The 16750-nt window shown below is 39.9% G+C and overlaps 1 protein-coding gene across 3 annotated transcripts in view; it reads right to left on the bottom strand.

Moving 5' to 3' along the window:
- Positions 1 to 16750, bottom strand: part of dlgap1b (discs, large (Drosophila) homolog-associated protein 1b) — a 95188-nt gene that overhangs the window by 42526 nt on the left and 35912 nt on the right. For all 3 annotated transcript variants that reach the window (XM_005722766.1, XM_005722765.1, XM_005722767.1), the window contains exons 3-4: positions 3380 to 4495; positions 159 to 373 (exon numbers count right to left, since the gene is read on the bottom strand). In XM_005722766.1, coding sequence (XP_005722823.1) covers positions 159 to 373; positions 3380 to 4438 — 1274 coding nt within the window. In that variant the 5' untranslated portion in view covers positions 4439 to 4495. The remainder of the gene's footprint in view (positions 1 to 158; positions 374 to 3379; positions 4496 to 16750) is intronic.

Consider the following 16750-nt stretch of genomic DNA (forward strand, 5'->3'; position numbering starts at 1 on the left):
TGCAAATTACTGACCTCTGTCATCATTTTAAGTGGGGGAACTTGCACAATCGGTGGCTGACTAAATACTTTTTTGCCCCACTGTATTTAATTAAGAAAAATCCAAATCTTTACAAGGAGTAATTTCAAGTAATAATTTGCGCCCTGGTACACACTCACTTGAGCGTAGTCATCTCCGTGAGAGACGGCTGCGTGGCCTTCAGGTAGCTGGCTCGTCGTGCCTGGACCTTGGGCGAGGGTTTGGGGCTGCAGTCCGAGTCGCCGCTGTCCTCCTCAGCCATGGCCTTGATATAGCTGCCACTGCGCATCCGCCGGCATGGAATCTCGTCATCTTTCCCCAGCGGAGAGAAATTGCTCCACTCATCCTGAGGCACCTGTAGAGATGAGGTGAGATTAGGTAAAGAGGTATTATATACATGTCACCCTCTGCACTTCAGGGCCCCTGCAGACATACTTACACATGAATCGCGAGCAGACTCAAAAAAACAAAAACAAAAAAAACCCCAAACCCAATATTTTCTCAGTTGTCTGCACTGAACTTTATACCTGAAAAGATTCAGTAGTAACAGCATCAATGCAAAGTCTGCCTTGATCATACCATAAGCCTGCCAGTGCCAGTTGCCTTCTTTTGTCTGTCCTGTGATGCATGCTGCATATCAAATGCAGGGAATTAATTGTTTTGACAAAATGTTGCAGTACCTCAGCTTCTGTGTGCACTCCTGCCTTTTCACAGACACTAATGAAGGTAAAAATAAAAGGAGGTAAAGCTATCTTCTAGCCCTAATCTAAAAGAGAGGGAGTCAAAGACAGCAGACATGGAAAGAGAGAGGGTGGGGGAAACAAAGGGGGTTTTGTTCAACAGAACCACTGCAGTGCTAAGGTGAGTGGCTGTTAGGGCACCAGCTCTGAAGTGAAAGAAATGAGATACAGAGTGAGAAAAAAGTTCACAAGGATCATTCAACAGACTCGTGTGTAGCTAGGAAACCAAGCTGACCTTGATGTCAGGGGTAACTACAGACTGTGTTAACATCTCAGCAACAGTGGTTTGGATGGGGACGTCAAAAGTGAATTATTCTAAGACAGAGTGAAAAAGATGAATTGAAATAAAAAAAGGGGTATTAATTTTCCTTTAATCAGCTTTTTGATGGAGCATAAGAGTATGGAGGATGGTGTAGGCCGCTCCCTCTGGGTTGGAAAAAGGACGCCAACTCTGAAGTGGCAAAACTGCAGTTCTTCTAACGGCCACTTGAGGCTGGCTCCAAAAGCGAGTCATCTTCAGCTCTTAAACGAACAGCATACTCAAAAAACTATTTATGGTCTCTGTAGCCAGTGTTACTCTTTACAGCCGATGAGGTAAGGATGACTCTTTATAACCCACCCTTTTGGATTTGGTCTTCTGAGCATTTTTAATGCAGATTTATTGCATGCTATGAGGTAGAGCCCATCCCATAAGTTTGTGCTTCTGTTTTGATTACTCAAATTCTTTTACTACTATTAACTAATTAGCAGACTGCAATTCATGACCCCTGCTTGATAACCAGGTGTGCTAGTGTTAGACGTTAACTTACTACCCTGTCAGCCAAAACTTCAGAAACCAGTTGATGACATCATCCCCATTTTAATATGCAGTCTGTGGATGTAACCTCTGAATGTTTCATGAAAAGGGTCAATTAAGTGAGTGTGTGAACATCAAACACCGGATTACAAAATCCCATCCCACTAGGTGATGCAAATAGCATGTCTTTTTGTTTTAAGCATTCAAAAAGTGTCTGGAGACTAACTTGTCAGGCTGCTCTCCTTGAAAGCCACTTTTCCCTTCCGTCTCGCTCTCTGGAGAAAAAGTAATGGCTCTTTTAGGCTAGAAGAGTTGTTGCCACACTGCAGTGACAACATCCTTCCTTGATCTGCTCACTCCGTTTTTCAGGATGTTAAAATGCATGGCCATACAGAACTTTGTCTTTTATGTTTTCCTACTCTCGCATTCTGCCTTTTACTTTCTCCATTCATGCACTCTTCTGTTGCCCTTATTTGCCCCCCCCAAAAACCCCCGCACGCACATACACATGCTTTCGTCTATTCTCTCCGGCTTGTCTCTCCATTTCTTTCCTCGGGCCTAAATTTGCAGCTCAGCTCAATGCATGAAAATGCATGAAATCTGAAACACTTTTATCTTTTCCCAGCAAAGTGAAGCATGATCAGGTCCCTGTGTGCATGTGTCCCTGTGTATTTTTGAGCGCGTGTGGCCACCATGCTTAGGAAGCAGAGTGGTTTTCTCTTAATTTTTTGTCTGCTGACCTCTGATCTCATAGTAGCACCACACTTTTTCTTTGTAAATAGGATATATTCAGACATTTACAACCATATACCCACCAATCCTGCTATGACCAATGCAATTATAATGTTAACAGCTGTAATAATGTAGTTCCATGCTGCAAGGTGTCATTAATGCTCCACAAACACAAACCAGTCAGGTTTTTACACTGAACAAAGAAATAATTATATTGAAAGTAAATGTAAGTTGTGCATAAGTAATTTTAATTACTTCACAATTTCCTGGTAATTTAGTGGAAAAACAAATAATATTTTCTGAGCTTACAATGTAAGTACTTTCTGGGGTGAGGGCTGTATTATGGAGTGTTTTACTAGAAGGGAGACACATATTATACTGTAAGTAATCTTAAGTACAACATAAGTTAAAAAGGATGATTAAATAATAAAAAAAATCATCAACATAACGAAGATTAATTAACAATGTAACAAAATAAAGCTGTAAAAAGGCTAAATTAATTCACTTAATAATAAGGCTTGTGCCCTGAAAAGTACAGCGTATTTTCTGTAAAATTACCAGGAAATTATGCAATACTTAAGTAATTGTAACTGCATAAGTAATTTTAATTACTTCAATTTACTTACATACTTAAATTTTGCTTCCTGTAAAAATCTGACTTGTTATACCTTTATTCTAAATTACCTGCCTTTAAGAATTTGCATTTCAATATAATTACATCGTAATTTGAATTACAGGGGAATTAAGCCCTTAAACCCCAGCCATATAATTATAAATATTGTAAATATTTCAGTGCATTCAACCACAACCACAGAGGATTAGATGGTATGTGATGAGTCTGAAAAATGTTTATGATTATATCAAGAATAAATTCAACAAGAGATCAAAGCTCAGGGGAATGAGATGAACGAGTCTGGGTCGCTGTGACCCTGATTAGTCTCTCTCCATCTCTCCCTCTCTAAATCACAATGACGCATGCAAGCAAACAAATGCAGATTTTGTGCAGAAAAACAGAAACATGGAGGAGCGGCTCACACCAGATGATGCATGAAGTTTGACACATTAGAGGTGGGGCTGTTGTAAACAGTCCTACCTGAAGGAAGTGGCAAGTGCGTCCCTGCTCGGCTTTCACCAGAGCTTTGTCTAGGTTGACTGAGGCCTTCTGGTAGACTTCTCTTGCTCTGCTCACCGTCAGAGTAGAAGACCATGAGCTCTTCTTCAGCTGAACTTGGCCATCGAGTGCACTCATCAGCGGCAGCCCTCCACCGCTGCCCCCCGAACACGTTGAGCACTTCACATCGTTGTTGCTACGTGACGTCTTGAGAGACTGGGCGCTGATAGTGTTATAGGACTCCATGAAATACTGCGACTGGGATTTTTCTGGATGACGCCCCATAGTCATGACCCCAGAGGGCAGGCCTCCACTGTTGCCCGCATGTTGATGATGGTAGAGGCACACTTCCCGGTCAAGCGTGTCATCTGAGCTCCAGTAGCCTGAGATGGCAGAGCGCATCTTAGGCTCCGACTTGGAGCGGTCTTTGCTCTTACTGCGCTTGCTGTGCTTTAAGGTGCCAGAGGATGATGGTGGATCATCAGGACTGGATTTGCTGCCATTCATCCTCCCACTTCCTCCTCCACCAGACCCTGAGGGCCCCTCCAGGGAGTGTGACTTGGTGAAAAGCTTCTGGACAGAGTGAACAAGGTGGCGGATTCGACCGGGGCTGTCACTGCGTTGATGCTCCACAGCAGTGCGCTTATACTGCAGTGTGTGGTAGCCTTCACGCCGCAATGGTGCCTGGCTCTCAAACTGCTCTAGCAGGTTAGAGGGGATGCGATTGTTGTTTCCTCCTCCACCTCCCTTACTGCTCGGCCCGGTGTAAGGCACCAAAGCACCACACTCCTCCTTTAGCTCATGGTGAGAGCTGTACTGTCTGCGAGGGAAAGTGCAGCTGGCCAGATCAGGATAGGTACTGCACTCAGACTGGAAGGAGTTCCTTTGGGTATAGCAAGGGTGGTCAGCAGGATGAGCATCCCCAGAGTTTAGGAAGTAGGACCGACGATCTGAGTGTCCCAGGGTCATCGAGTCGTAAGAAGGGTCGCAGGTCACTGTGTGATGGTGACTGCGACTGCTGGACAGACCTTTCATTGTCATCGTGGCCAGGTCTTCAACTGCTGCTGCAGGAAGTCTGCAAAGGCCCAGAAACTAGCTCTGCAAAGAAATACACAGCCATGGGGAAGAACAGACAAACAAACAAGAACAGAGAGAGAAAGAAAACAGAATTATAAATATCTTCTATTTGCATACACTTAAAAGCTCAATTTAATGTTTTCATCCGATTTTATTTGAGGAAGATGATTTTTGGATGTCCTTCACAGCTGAGAAAATCTGATGTTGACAGGCCTTGGACCTATTCTTGCCTCAAAGTCTTTGATTTTTGCCCTTCAAAACTTCAAAAGGAGGATTTCTAAATATAGCAGCCATTTGGCATGTTGTCCCAGACACCCAGATCTGTCCTCAAGCCTCTTCCTCCATTTCTCTGTTTAGTCTACTACATTTCAGTGAACAAAAAAATGACAGTGAATCAAGGAAACAGAGAGAACTAAAGCAAGAAAAGGTAGCAAGGAGAGATCAAATCTATTTCAAGTGTGTGCTAAATTTGTTCAAGGCTACTGTAAAATGAAACTTCAATGGAAGTCAAAGATACAAGAAATCAGGGATGGTAATGCAGCGACTTTACCACAACTGTCCCCTGTCTCACAAATTTAATCCAGTGCTTTCATGTTTGGGTAGCACTAAAACAAAAAAGAAAACATATCTAGTTTTGTTTTACAGCTTACCTGCTCGCTGAGTAAATATGCACATCCCCACACCCACAAATACAATCAGTGATCACATACCCCCTCTATACCTCTAGGTCTTCTAGGGGGAAACCAATTGGCCAGTAAAACCCAGCTGACAGCTTCTGGGCTGGTTGAGGCGACTGCAATAAACGGCCTTGCCCTTACAGGGTGACTACAAAAGAGCGGCATACATCAGCATCCTTAAAGTGCCTTCCTTACCCATGTGGGGCTGTGGCTGGCTGGTCGGTGAACCCACACTGTTTCCAGTGGACTGGAGGTATAGCTAACAAGACAATAATCGGAGCCCACGCACCTCAGGGTAGCACAGCGACAGCAGTGAGGCTTAGCCTCAGCAGGCAATTCATTACACTGATTTACAATGCAGTACCAAAGGCCACTAAGGTATATTTTATTTAAAAAAATGGGGAAAAAAGGGTTGGGAGTTAGGGTGGGAGAAATGAACATAGGACAAACAAAATGATGGAGCAGCAGAATTAAATATCATGGCAAGCGTTTACTTCCCTTGAGGACATGGTGTTGGGTGCATGTGAGGTGCAGTTAAGTGAATGGCTGTACTGTTGAAAGATTTATTATTTTCTTTGACTGTAAACTAGGTGCTACATTAATTGAAAAAATAGGGGAATAATTCATGCAATTTCCTTGTCTCCGCTAAACCAGAGGATTAAATCATTCAGGGAGAGAATTAGGAAAATAGATTTCTCTTATTGTATGAGTGAAAATGGAAAATCCACAGTGGTCAGTCCCCACCCCCACCCACCATCCGCAACACACTCACAAGAGTGAATTCACATGCGGCACCCACCGCATACAACAAAGACGTGCACAGTGTCCGCTTCTTGCAGAGCACTTAAAAAGTGGGCTGTGTCCAACTAAAGGTATTCATTGCAGTTGACAGAGATCTCTTCTGTTGGCCACTGAAGCACAGAATGTGACCTAAATAAAAGGCCCTCGCGGTGATCCACAGCAGCGTGTTTGTGGCACAGCTGTCTGCAGAGCTGCGCTAAAGCTGAAAAGCTGAAGTTGGGTCATGTTGGCTATCTGCCTGCTAGCAACAAATACCCATGCGCACACGCACACAGACACACACAAATGTGTTAACCTGACAGACTGCATATACATGCAGAATTTTGATGCTGCTCGCTCGTAAAGAGCAGTTTATCAACAACGCAAAGGACCTGGTTGTAACGGGTTTGTCAGGTATGGCCTTCAGTTATAAGCGCTCAAAGACACCTGTGGTTATGTATTATGCTGTATGTCCACTGGAGGTGACTGACCCAGTTAAGTCTACCTGTCTGGGTAACCAACCACAATTTTGTGTGCCAGGAGTTAATTATAGTGTCAACTGAACTGTGGAATAGGGGTATTTATGGCCACACGGTTTCATAGCACATGTAGCTTCTCTTTTATTTTTGCACACACTAAAAGACGGTAGTAACCAAAGTGCAAGCTCCTTCATCACTCCTCACAGTGTGCAAATATTACATAACAGATGTTCTGCTGCTCTAATTACAGGACCAGTAATCATCAATATGTAAAGAAACGTAAAGCTTGATGAAGGCTTAGCTATGAGTGTAGAGCTGCTGCTTTGGGTCTTCCAGTGAGAAGGGGTGCTTAAAATCATGGCTTCCACAGAACGAAAAGCAACAAGCAAACAAAAGAACATCAAGAAATTTGAGAGAACTTGTTCCTTCTACTTTGTGTAAACAGCCTCTAAAAACCACAGAGAGTTCATTGCATTTAAAGTGATTGCTGAACAGCAAGGTGTGCAAACAAAATGCAGGAGTAGATAAAACAAGCCAGGCTATGAATGTTAATGCTCATTAACACCTGTGCTTCATCAGCACAGCGGGAAAAAAAAATCTATTTGGATGCCAGCTTTCTTTGGGGTTAGATGAGATGAATGTAAAATAATTTTTCCTCATCATCTAACAGCGTAAGCAGGCAAGGACGCAGTGTCACAGTGGCAAAATCTACTCTTAATCTTCTTCTACCTCACCATTAGTGAGTCACACTTAAACAAATAAAAAAAAAGTGGCATGGAAATGCAAAGCAGCACTGACTTACAGCACACCATCTTAGGAAGTGTTGGAATCAATAAGCATTAGAGTGAGAAGACTACTGCAGCTTCTGCTGGTGAAAAAATACAAAGCCGCTGTACAGACAGCAGACAGTCTATCTTCCTCAATCAACACTGAAAACTAGTTGCTGGATGGAGCTCGGGGTTTAGAGAGCCTCCATGAAGCCTTTAGAGGCTGCAAGGCTACAGAAAGTCTTCACTTCTCTCTTGAGCCTGGGTAATGCTGTCTCCAAAGAAAAAAAAGAACATTACCAATCTCCTCTTCACAGGAGATCAAATCACCACAGCAAATCTGGCTCATACGTGTGTGTTTGTGTGTGTGCGTCTATGTGTCTGTGCTTGTTTCTAATCAAAAGAAAGAGTTCAGCGCTTTACCTCCAGTTTCCAGGTCCAGTAAAGTTCTCCTTTGATCGTGCAAATGTTTGCAGTTAGGCATACTGCATAATATTACTGACCAGACAGGACGTAAAGGTGAAGATGCTATAGACACAAAGGATATATTTTTTATTGCTTTCCATGTGTAAGACATAAAAGGGCAATAAGTCTTTACCCATGTGATTTTCAACCACAATGTATGTCTGTGTAGGTTCTCAGTCATCAAGGTCATGGTAATCTAAGGAGCTTGGAAAGAAAAGCAGTGGGACTTCTTTAAGTTTCTTGAAGACGCTTCACTCTCATCCAAGAAGCTTCATCAGTTCTAAGACCAAATGGTGGAGAGACCCAGGTATGTAAGCCCTAGTAGGAGTTGTCCCTTATGACGATGGTTGACCCACTATTGATTATGTGACTCATTACATGAGACAACGTGTGAAAAAGTGTAACGCTGACCCTAGATGTGTCAGTTGATCCCAATTACTGCAGTGTACATGCTTCTCAAAAAGACAAATATTTACTCCTACATGCCAAATGATTCAGAATTCAATATGTTTATGACAAAATAGGCAAATAAGAGTTTCTTGACATTTCAAATAAGACATATTTGTCTCCCAATACTTTGATTACCTGCATGCATACTTACATGTTGCAAAGGTAAGGCGATACTGTACACTGCGCTCTGGATTTTCATAAAAATTTGAATGCAAAATACGTATTTGTTTTGGTTTAATGGGCTATCCTGCTCTGCTCTTTTTTCAGGTCAGTATTCGTGCACGTATGACCTGGTGTGCCTACATATGAAGCCATGCGAATAGCTTTGGTTTCATTTCTCTGGTTTTAACATATGTTTCTGAGCTCTGAGACTTGTGCTGCCACTGCACTTCACCAGCAGACAAAAGGCTGTGGTGCCTCTAGAGATGACATTTGAAAAGCTTAACTTTAATGTCAAGCAATTTAAAATAAAGTGTCTCTCTGTAAATAAAGCTCTGGTTAATTTGAACGATCCATAGATCTTGCTGGAGTTTTTAAACCGAAACGCAACATACATGGGGGCGATCGTGGCTCAAGAGTTGGGCGTTCGCCTTGTAATCGGAAGGTTGCCGGTTCGAGCCCCGGCTTGGACAGTCTCGGTCGTTGTGTCCATTAAACAGCATAAAAAGACTACAGAGGCTCATAGATGAACAATATAATTACAGTAATGCTTTTCTGAGTGAACAGATCAACAATGAAACGGAAAGTAAAATATCGAGTATTTTAAAAAGTACTAAATTCTCTGCCTTGCCTCCAACACAAATACATACAAGGTTTATTGAGAAATTCTGTCGAGCCACTTTAGCCACACACTAACAACTTCAACAAAACTCACCCACATTTTTAAATGTACTTGAAAGACACCCATGAGAGAGCTGCAGCTGGCAGTGAAACAACAGTGACAGAGAGGATATTCTCATCCTGAATGTGCAAACAGTGTCTTAGAAAAAAACAAAATCCCACAGAGAACAACGTTGTAGAACATTTTTAAGACAGCCAGGGGCCCAAAAAAAAAAAATTGAGGAAAATGGTATTTTTTTTTCTGCGATTATGTAAAAGTGGCTTTTAGGAACGCCAGGAGAGGCTGGGTACCACTAACTTTAATGTCTTGCTGTTAAAATGGCTCTTAAATGATAGATGACTGTCTTGAGTGACGGTCCTCACTGACTGCACCAAGACAACACTCTGAACAAAAGCTACACATGATTGCTTCTGGTTTATGAGATATTCTTCATTAAACGTATGTCTGCACAAGCAATATCAGACATGATAGGAGTCACACAAAAAGGTAACTTGACAGAAATAGCACACTTTCAGCATGCCATCTCATTTCCAACCCAGAACACTTGATGTTACACCAAGAGATAAGGAGGCAGTATATCTTTACCATATAAATAAATGACAGCTTACGCAACGTGTTTCCACCGTAATTTGTGATTGTCAGTGGGCTTTATTCAAAACACTTAGGAATGAAATATGCTGCTGGCATCCTATCAAAACATTTTAAATAACTTGACAAATAAACACATATTTAAGGCACAGCTTTAAAACGTTTTTTTCTTTTGCTTAGCCAAACAGATTCTTCTACCTTCTGATCGAGGTACTTTCACCTGACGCATAATAAGTGTGTTTCCTTTCACTGTATTGGCTGCATTATAAACCTGCATGCCGTCATGGATGGATTGATGTTCCTGGTTTCCACAAGACAGCTCCTTTGTCACAACCAAACTAATTAGGCTGACTGTCAGGGCTCCCTCTGACAAATGGAGTGACTGTGTTGAGTTATAGCTCAGGACCCATCAGAGACAAATTCCTCTGGTGATGAGGTCTATTTGATGAAGGTAAACAAATTAACGCATGCATTAACTTTAGAAAAAGCCTGGTGTTGTTGGTGTCAGGCAGAGCTGTCATTGCAGGATGTTTAAAGAAATTCAATAACACAAGCTAATGTACACAATGCCCCAACGGAGGCAACTACGCAAGCGATTCAGAGGTCATTTTAATGTTATGTCAGGGACTGTGGATTGTGCGAGTGCATTTCTGTGTAATTTTTTGATTTGCTCATTTATATTTAATTCAACCTTTCTTCTATTTTTGTTTCCGTTAAGGTACCACCAAACCTAAAAAAACATTTGCTGAGATTTTGGAGGAACTTTAATGTTAGCGGTAGCTGTAAACTTTAAAGTCGACTTCTGTTAAAGGTGCTATAAAAATATAATAATAGTTGTTTTTCAAAGTTTAATCCTTGAATTTTTAACACTTTAAAGCCTGAACAACGTAATAGTTGCCAGAAATGTTTAATTTGTTGAGAATTATTTGCGATTTATCTTTGGGTTATATGTGGGAAAAACTACACTTATACTGTGCAGCAGGGTGTTGTTCAACAGCTTTGTCCTGCAACTGTTACTCTCTTATTCTAAGTGAATTTCATGTGTTAAACATTATGAACAGAAACAACAAAAAAGATATAATATAACAATAGAAAAGTACTGTAAAGCTCCCATGCTGAACAGGATTCTTGACATTTCTCTTAAATAATGTATTCATTCAGGAAGCTTTTGGTCTATAAAGAAAAGGGACTCGAGTAGCTCTGACACTGCTTTGCCTCCATAACGAAAGGCCATGACTCTGCTGAGATTGCAGTTGTATGGCTTCAGGTTGAATATATCATGGATATACTGTAAGAATAAAGGACAAAGATGCAGCTTCTAGATGCCACTTTCTTTTTAAAGGGTACGTTTGTAGTCAGATATGATAAAATCAGTTTTATAAGGCAGTCATGTGATCTGTAAGGGTACTTCTTCAGCTTGATATTTGTAATTTTACCAACTTTAACAACCCCAATCTATTTTTTTTAAAGATGTCTACTATAAAATATCTTCTATGATGACTGTAGCATATGTGTATATATGTAACTCTGTATGTACCCCATCTCCTCCTTAAGGGTGGGCCAATCTGAATGACACTTGCACAAACACAGAGCAGATATTAACATCTTTATCTTTTAAAACACGTGTTATAAATTCTATTGAAATGAGTTATAAATAGATTTATAATATAAACGAATTAAACTATAAATGATTTACTATTAAATCAGCAGTTTAAGGTTAAATATTACTATGTATTATGTTTCTTAAATGTGTCTTTAACAATTAGAGGCTAAAAATCTAAGTTTATTTGGTGATTATCACTGGCTATACCAACATTATTATATTCCACGTAAACATTAAACCCAAGGTTTTGCTTTCCTTCAAAACTGAACAGATTTATGTCGCTTGACTTTGTAGCTTGTTAAGAAAAAATATATATATATTATTCTTATATATATGTATTCTCATTCATATATGAATTTTTTGTTAAGTGTTTAGAATAATAATACAACTCAGATTGTTTGTATATACGCAGTATATAAGCGCAATAAACCAACAGACTTATACACCAGCAATGGTAATTTATGAAATACCCTACAGGCTACATTGTATCAGTGCAGCTGTCCTAAATAAAGCTGTCGGTAACGCCAAAACTGCTGATGAAATATTTCCCTGATAAATTAAAACTTTAGTTTAGTAAAACAATATAGAATAGGCTATTAGGGTTCGGTCCAAAATCCTCAATGTAGACTAGAACATTAAACTTAATACAAAGCAACAACAGAGGTGCACAAACAAGAAGAACTGATTATGGGAGTATGTGTGTTGCCCAAAAGCAATTTTAGAGGATAATAAGGCTATAAGAATAAAAGGTCACTTTGACCTGTTCCAAATAATCCACCTTCACAAACCTTGATATTATATTAGTGTGACAAATTACTATTTTCTGTCTCCTCCCTCTCTCAATTCTTTTTTTTTTTAATAAAGTTCAATAAAGCTATCCATAAAAAGCAGTCAAGGAAATTGGACAAGGGAGGACAGCATCGCCATGGAAACAAATGGATTTTCTGGTGGAAAACAATGTGTTTTCAGCTCAGCTAGTGACAACTCATATGTACCAACCGCTTTGGGATCATACATGCGGACAGCAACAGGAGTCACCATTTCTTGTGCTTTATATCTTCATGTGTCCCCAGGGCATGCAGGGAAACTGTGAAAAATGTGTGAACCTCAGACTTATCATCTACATTTAGAGGGAAGAATTTCTGAGTGGTGACAAAAACAGTTCTGACCTATTTATTTTTGTTCCTGAAGAAACGTCTAATTTAACATGATGAATGAATAAAAACCCAAATTATTTCACTTTTGTTTATGATTTTGCACTACAATGACCAAAACACATCGTTTATTTATATATTTCTATGGCATGAAAAATGAAGAGCTTCAATCATTCTCCTTAATTTGCATTTTGCAACAATTCCTCTAAGTGGGACGCTGCAACATTCAAAAAGCTATTCCGAGCCTGCCAACGCACAAACTCATAAAGCAGAAGGTAAAAAGTATAGCCCGTGTCACACAATCTCACACAATAGTAATGTTTGTGCTTTTATTGTCTCTTAAGAGCTATGAAATCTGGGGCGCCTAATTCGGGACTACGTGGAAGTGGTGTAGTGATGACGGTGAAAGCTAAATCGAAACGTGGAGAGTCAGGATCTATGTGCATGTGCATCTGTGTGCATGTGCTACATAACTCTTTGTACCCTCATCCATCAAGCGCATGCATGACCCACATGTGAAAAAGTTGCTAATGCTGCTGATGTTAATGTACGCCTTGCAACTCTTTCCTCCTTGTGGCATTTTTGCTGTGTTAATACACTTGTAGCCAAACGCTGCTTCATTGTTACGGCTAATTTAAGTGATGCAAACGTTTCAGAGCAGCACATATAAACTGAAAAAGGGCATTTAAAACAAGCATTAAATGGGGGGTATATTAGACCGCCTTCTGATTTTTCTTCCTGTTATCCAACACTGTGATGCCGCATGGTGCGTGACTTCATTCATATTGTAAAAGCATTCGTGATGTGAAAAGGCATACAGACCCACATTCACTGCAGTAAAAATCAGGTTATGTGCATGCACTTTGCTTGTACAGTATGCACAGTATAGTCACTTGCTACTGTCGGGCAAGATTAGCATCACAGTATTGCCAGAGGCATGCACAGTGTCACGTGACTTTGAGCAACTGACTCTACAGTTAATTACATGTCAGAAAACAAAGCTGGCATAAAGTGCACATAGCTATGTGTTAATATGCTTTTAGCTAATATAGTACTCTGAACTTTTATTGTACGGGACTGATGCAAAAACAAAACTAATACACATGAGGCCTAATGCCAAACAATGACATGTGATTTGCCACTATTGTAATTCTATAATGAAATAACTTAAACAGATTAAAAAATCCAGGAAAAAAGCCCCTGCAAAAGCATTAATTTTAACATCTGTTTCTGTTTGGTAGGCACTTTCCATTAAGGGCTGGCAGCTGACTGAGGCCTTTTGATGAGATTACCTGTACACAGGAGTGCAGCAGTGCAACATGGGGAAAAGAATAACTTGGAAATATGTCACATATTAACTTGTTTCGTAAGCTCCAGTATATTTTTCTTTGTGTAAAGACAGTTTTTTTTTGTTTTTTTTTGTGTAAAGACTGTTATCAGCAGGCCTTTGTCACTACTCCAATATTCACTGCTCTTTGTGGATTTAGCCATCTGAATTCAACAATAAGCAGATGTTTCATGAGCTATTATGACTGATTTCCAACCCATAGACACCATAAAGCTAGCATTAGATTCCTTCACCGACTCAGCATTATCATCTTAAATATAAATGAATGACTGCTAACCTTGATTTGACCTAGTAACAGTACCTAAGATGTAACCAATCAAACACAGGAATCAAACACAGGATGAAACTGGCTATTATTTTCATGCAATCTTTAAATAACACAAAATTAGTAAACTTCAATTTGTTTTGCAATAAGTTTAACAAAAATATAGTTCAGCAACACACCAAATAGAGATCCAATGTCCACAATGTCTGATTTAAAAATTCAAAAATGAATTAGGACATTAAATGTCAGTTTTAAATTTCCAGCCTATAAAATTTCCCTTCCTCTCCTTTCCCCTCTTTCTTACACACTGATGATTTTTATTTCACTGGGAAACAAAGCAGCTGTACATTTCCCTCACACATTTTTTGTGACAACACACAGAAACAGTTTACTTTTTTTTGTTGCTTCTGAAATTTCTTGCCACTTCAAAATATTAATACTTAATGTCAGCTCCCGTTCTGTAGCTATGTAGCTGCACAAGTACTGTGACTATAACTTTACATCTGCACAATGCAACACATCACACTGAAAGTAAAAAGGGATGTTGAGGCTGTAAGTGGGCCTTGAGATGTCATTATTTTCTTATTACTAAGCAAGTGTCTCCTTGCTGCCACTGGAAGCAAGGCCAGGATGCCGCACGGGAAAAGTTAACCCATTCAACACTAAAATGCATTAACCTGCCTATCAGATTTAATTGCTTATTAATTGAAGGTGTCAAAATGCTACTCTGAATCTTTTAGTCCATCTTTAAGTCCTAACTGTGCAACGCCTCTAAGAAAAAGCGTGGCAATTTGTGTCTCTCCCTTGCAGTGGGTGGCATGTCACATCCAGGACACGTCAACAGATGCTTGACAGATCTGGGAGTGTGATCCAACTGAGCAAGAGGGGAGGATGGGGGGTCTAACCCACTGCCTATTCGTATGAGTGCTGGTGGATGCAAATCCAATGTGTCACATACATGCACAAGGCAAGCAATCGTAAAAACAGATACTAGCCAGTGAATAAACATGCTGGACACACACTCACACAGAGGCTAGGAGGCATTCTTCCAACTCTCCCCTGCACACTGTGGAGAGTTGATCCTCAACCAAACATGCTGCCTGCACAGAGAGCAGGTGTCAGACCAGGTGAGTACTGTGCACTGACAGGTAGCATGTGACCTCGCATCAAAACCTGGCGGCACGGACAGGGCATGCAAATTCCCAACTAAATAGCATCCACAAGGCTCATGTCACCAAAAAAGCTTCTCCTGCCAACTCAACCCTAGTCGAGACTCAGCAGCTGGCAGCTGCATAAGATGGTGGTCACCTTCATATGTCACTCTGTGCAGATGTTCAACAACATCTATAATCAATAACAAACTATTAGAACAGAACAGAACTGCACCATTTTTAAAGATGCACGATCTTATCCTCTTTGATAGAATTACTTGAGCCAATATCCTAAAAGCAAAATAACTCCCAGTTTAATAATTGGCGTGTTTTTTGTGCACATAGGGCCATCTTAATCAATATTTCTGCATACGTAAACCTCCCTTTGCACGATTCAGGGATTTTTCAGGGTCACCTCTCTACTTGCTTCAATGAGATGCATTAAGCAATGTTCAGAATATTCTGCTCTGCTCACAATGTTCTTTTCCATTAAAGAAAGTTTCAATACAAGTAAGTGACTTGCAAATTTTAAAAAGTTATCTACTACTGCTAAACTTGAGCCAAACTACAATATTTAGTTTCAAGCGTGAGGCTGAATACCATCTATTTTCACAGATATCAGGACTACAGTACCATGTAAATCATATCACCTGATTATGCTTAGTCACTGAATTTGTTTTTTCATTTTTACAATGAGCTAAGAACACATTTATAGAAGTATTTCTTAAGTTGGTCCTTTACTGTCAAGGGTTTTTATTAGAAACAAAGCATTAAGTGTTGATAATGCTTTGCTGTTGAGTCTTTTATGAACAGCTAAATGAAGTGTGAAATGTGCAGTTCATTGAGCAAGTTAAATTAGCTTCCCATTTCATAAATTGCTTAGGTACCGACAGATAACAGCCTCCAACTTACCGGTACTGTATACTGAGGTAACAAACAAGCACATTAAACATCACTTACATTTCAGATGTTATCACGGGAGGAATCATTTTTGCAGGAAAAAGTTTAAATATGTCTTACTGTGAACTACAAAAGTGAGATGTTCAAGCTGGTTTCTACTTCTCTGTCTGACAGACAGTAGATTAAGGCTGATTTGCTGAAAGCTTCCAGAAAAATTGTGATGCTGTGTAAAATGTAGATAAAAACATAATGCAATTAAATACAATAACATCTCTCAGTTTTTTTTCTTTGTACTATTTTCAATTAAGATTGTTGTCTAAATGAATTGCACCCTGTTTTTACTCAATGGGCTTGTATCCTTAATTTATTATGTGCACAGTGCTACTATTTAAATAATTTACTACTGATTTCTTACACTTAATCTCTCAACTAGTCTCTACTGCAGCCTACTTATGTAAGAAAAAAAGCAGCGAATCACGACTGAAGCCCCCTTGCAGAACAAATGTGCTACTTCTAATGAGACTTGAGCAGATAATCTCATCCTTGCTGTTTTCTGTTAATCTCTGAGTATCATTGACAAGCACATTTGAGTGAATGTGGCATGAAGAAAAGATCTCATTTACACACTGTTAGTGGTGTATGAAATATCCATCTGGATGTCCAGTCATTTACTCCCAAGCACTCTCCCTACTCATTGCCTTACTTATAACCTTTCCCAATTATTTGATGATTCTTCTACCATCTTCTCCATATTCCCAACCCCAGGTGTTCATTCTGTTCTGCTGTGATTGCTAGTATCAGCATCATG

Source organism: Pundamilia nyererei, unplaced genomic scaffold (genome assembly GCF_000239375.1).
Source record: "Pundamilia nyererei isolate P.nyererei 1_Seehausen unplaced genomic scaffold, PunNye1.0 scaffold00007, whole genome shotgun sequence".
In the NCBI taxonomy this organism is placed as follows: domain Eukaryota; kingdom Metazoa; phylum Chordata; class Actinopteri; order Cichliformes; family Cichlidae; genus Pundamilia; species Pundamilia nyererei.